General features: G+C 54.4%; 1 protein-coding gene across 1 annotated transcript; it reads right to left on the reverse strand.

Annotated features, from left to right (window-relative positions):
- Positions 1-21: 21 nt before the first annotated feature.
- On the reverse strand, positions 22-2,426 carry A1O9_13156 (uncharacterized protein; the record flags this gene model as incomplete). Its single annotated transcript, XM_013397927.1, has 2 exons — positions 22-2,041; positions 2,289-2,426. Coding segments are annotated over 2 exons (2,157 nt in total), but the record flags the coding sequence as incomplete, so codon positions are not given.
- Positions 2,427-3,536: the final 1,110 nt, after the last annotated feature.

A 3,536-nucleotide genomic window follows, 5' to 3' on the forward strand; every position in this document is an offset into this window, starting at 1 on the left:
AGAGATAGGAAATAGGCGTACACGTTTTTGCAGTCGAGTGGGTGTCCTTTCCACAAGTGATGTGGTCACATCCCTCTGTCCTGTGATACGGTATGTTGCACTTCGGACACCTCCTCTCCTTCGTCATAAAAGCCTCGGTGAGCTTCTCCTCTTCTCTCCGTTGCGTATCTGCTTGGGCTGCTTCACTTGCCGGACAGGATTTTTTCGCGTGCTTCCGGTATGGTTGATTGCATTGTGTACAAGTTCGATGTCTGCATACGGGGCAGGAGAAGACCGTTATGTTCTTGTCGGCCGCCGGGTCAAGCCATACCGCGCCTCGACAACCTTCCGCTGCGCATTCGGCGATGTTCTGTCCGGCGCGCAGTTGTCGCTGGCACAGGGCGTCGTCGTAAGTGGCGAATCTTTCGGCCTCTGCATATTTTTGTACGGTTGAATGGCTCAAAGTCTCTCCACAGTTGGGTGCCCAACAGGTGACTTGCGGCGATGGAAATTTTTCATCACCTCTGGGGAACATTTTGGATTCGAGGCATTGCCTGAGGCAATCGGTGCAAATGATCGCGTCCTTCCAACGGTGCTTTGCCACACAAGAAGCGGAGAGGTGAGCATGCACATCACCTGGAGTGGTTGGTTTGTCACCGCACACGGAGCAGTCCTTGTCCTTCCAGGCCCGACGGCGGTCCCTACTCGCGGGGTCAAGCAGGCGAGCTGGTAAGCCGATAGCATCGCTTGGTTGCTCGCCTTCTCTTGCGTAGAATATCTTCCGACAGCCTAGTTCGACGAGTCGAGCCTTAAGTTGTCGGCGTTCACCGTCGCCGAGTTTAACATCGGCGTCCCATTGCTCCACAGCACTAAGTAAGGAGTACCGGAAACGGCCACGGCGAAGCAGGGTAGTCTTCACTCCAGATTTCGGTCGAAGTTCGAGAAGGGCAGACACAAGTTCAAAAGGCCGCCTACTTTCCAGAGCGATTCCTGCCAAATTGGGTCGAGCCTGCCAAATTGCGGTGCCTAGATCGACGTCCTTGAGGAGAAGTTTCAAGGTAGGAATGAAGTCTTTGACCTTTCTTTCTTGGTGGTCAAACCGTAGGAAAGCTTCCAGAACAGTGGCGTCTTGGTCTACAGGCGACCGATAATCAATGCGATGGCCGGCCTTGAGAAGTATTTCCATCGCCATATGGTCCTGATTGCAAGTCGCAAGGTGCAGGCTTCCGTCATCGGCAGACGCGCCTTTGCCGACTAATTCACCCATCACCCGGCCGCCGCCCTTGGACGTAGCCAAATACAGGGGGGATTTTCCTTCAGAGTCGAGGACATTTGGATCGGCACCAGCATCGATGAGCATGCCAATCAATGGAGAGATCCTTGGGCGCTTCAAAGCAGCAAACAACATCCGGTTCATGGAATCCCGAGGTAGTGCAAGCCCCAACGGCGGATGGTCCTTGCCTTGAGCCTCTCTCTGCGCAACTTCATGGGTGAGTCCGTCGCTCTCGAAGTAGAGACAAAATTTGGTGTGGTCTCGTGTTTGTGGTAGGTGCACGGACGAGACTTTGTTTTGTTCCTCAGCTGTATGGGTTTCTTGGGAGTCGGCAACTGGTAATTCGAACCCGACCAGGATGCGAGGGGCATGGACTTGTATTGCGCCGACAATCAACCCAATTTTCCGGTCGTGGTCATCGTCTTGCGAAGCGGCGATGCTCGTACACAGTAATTCCCCTATTGAAATGCATCCAACTTCTTTGCAATAAGATGCTCCTGCCCACACGAGGTCTGTCCGTGGAGGATAGCCTCCTGGGATAGCCACCGGTGGGGAGGTGGACTGCGCTTGACCATTCCTTTCTGGACCGAGATGGTTTACACGAGCCCTCGATATCCCCGAGGTTTCTTCTCCATCGGTGGGATACTTTTGCGCAGCGTGCCCGACGGGGAGCCCCCCGTTACGACCGACGGCCGAGGCGGCCGAGACCGGTCGAAAGGAGCATGGCAAATCGAGGCGAACACAGTTTGGGCAACGACCGTCGAATGACCTCTCTTCCGGGCACCGTTTCTGGGCGAAAAGGCGTTAGTAAACTGTCATAAAGTTGTGATTCATCGACCGGGTCCCTTTTCTTCCGACATTCTTCGCACACGGATTCCGCACGCGACCTCCGAGCGGCGGCAGGACGGCGGGGCGCAAGAGAACACGTCCCTCGACGGTGACGGCGATTCATCGTGGGCCCATTGGCAAGGCCAAGATGCTTTGGACGTCTGTTGTAATCTCGAGTCTGGCCGATTGGACTGGGAGGTGAACTCACCGGCGAAGGAGGCGGAGGAGCATCCGGTCCTAGGAGTGGGTGGTTCATCGATGGTTTGATGTTCTGCACATGCGGGTGGCCTTCGGGTGAACCATCCTGGTCATCCGTTTGGCCGGCCGGTGTCGATGGAAACGCCATGAGAGATTATTGGTTGATAGAGGATCGCTGTCCTTCGCACGATACTCGACCTTATAACTGTATGATTGCTGAGAAGATCGATTCGAAGAGAGCCGATGAAAGAACGAGACAGTCGATGCCCCGAGAGATGGTGACGGGAGATCTGCTTTATATGCCAACCTCTGGGTGACCATCCTCTCACGCGTGACCGAAATCGTGCCGCTGCAATGCCCATCATCGTCCGATTGCCATTCAGGTCGAGCCTTTGCAAAGGTCGGCCGTCGCCAGGCGCAGCTAGGCTCCGAGATCCAGCCAGAAGCGGTTGGGGGAGAAGAGTGGGGCGGACGTAGGGATGAGTCCTTTTAATGTGCCTAAGTCAACCTAGATTCTAACCACGATGGGGTCATGGCGGGGGTCAACACTCATTGGTCCATTTCTCGGCCGCAGGCGAATGCCAGGAAGGGAAGTCTGCGCTGCTTAGGACTTGGTCGACTTCTCCTTGCGTTCGGCTCGTGGGTAACTCTATTCTAGGCGCCGACCCTAGGGAAGGCATCACCATATTACCTTCTAGAAAGTCTTTAGTTACAAGTTATTCGATTGCCTGAATCATTCAGAGTGTGTACCAACGTCTTTGGCATTAATAACGACAATCCCGAGTTCCAAGTAGATACTATAATGAGGGCGTGCCTCGTAGTGTTTGTCTAACTAGGCCTGAAACGGAAGTCGACGCTATCCTGACCCAAAGCGAATTCCCCTTCTGGCCGAGGTCCTTTTCGTCCTACTTAGAGTAAATGCCATCCGGCGAAACCAGTCAAATTGGAAAGACACCGTCCAGATTCCTTTCAACATTTGCTGCTTTTATAGACGTTTCCAATTCAGACTTCCATGATTCACAATCTGTAACAAAGTCAATGTATCCACAACTGAATGAATGACCCCTCGGCTAGCTGTGTTCGGTCAGCTGCGCCTAGGCCGAAGCAAGTTCAACGTTGAGCACTCGCATCTGATCCGATCGCTTCTGCCTCCCACTCCTCGGGTTCCACCTCACCGATCCGGGCGCCATGCAACAGACGCAGGACAGCTTCCAAGGCATCCACTCCCCCGTCCGCTGGAGTGATCTGCGGGCCCTGT

Source organism: Exophiala aquamarina (genome assembly GCF_000709125.1).
Source record: "Exophiala aquamarina CBS 119918 chromosome Unknown aczIA-supercont1.97, whole genome shotgun sequence".
Lineage (NCBI taxonomy): Eukaryota > Fungi > Ascomycota > Eurotiomycetes > Chaetothyriales > Herpotrichiellaceae > Exophiala > Exophiala aquamarina.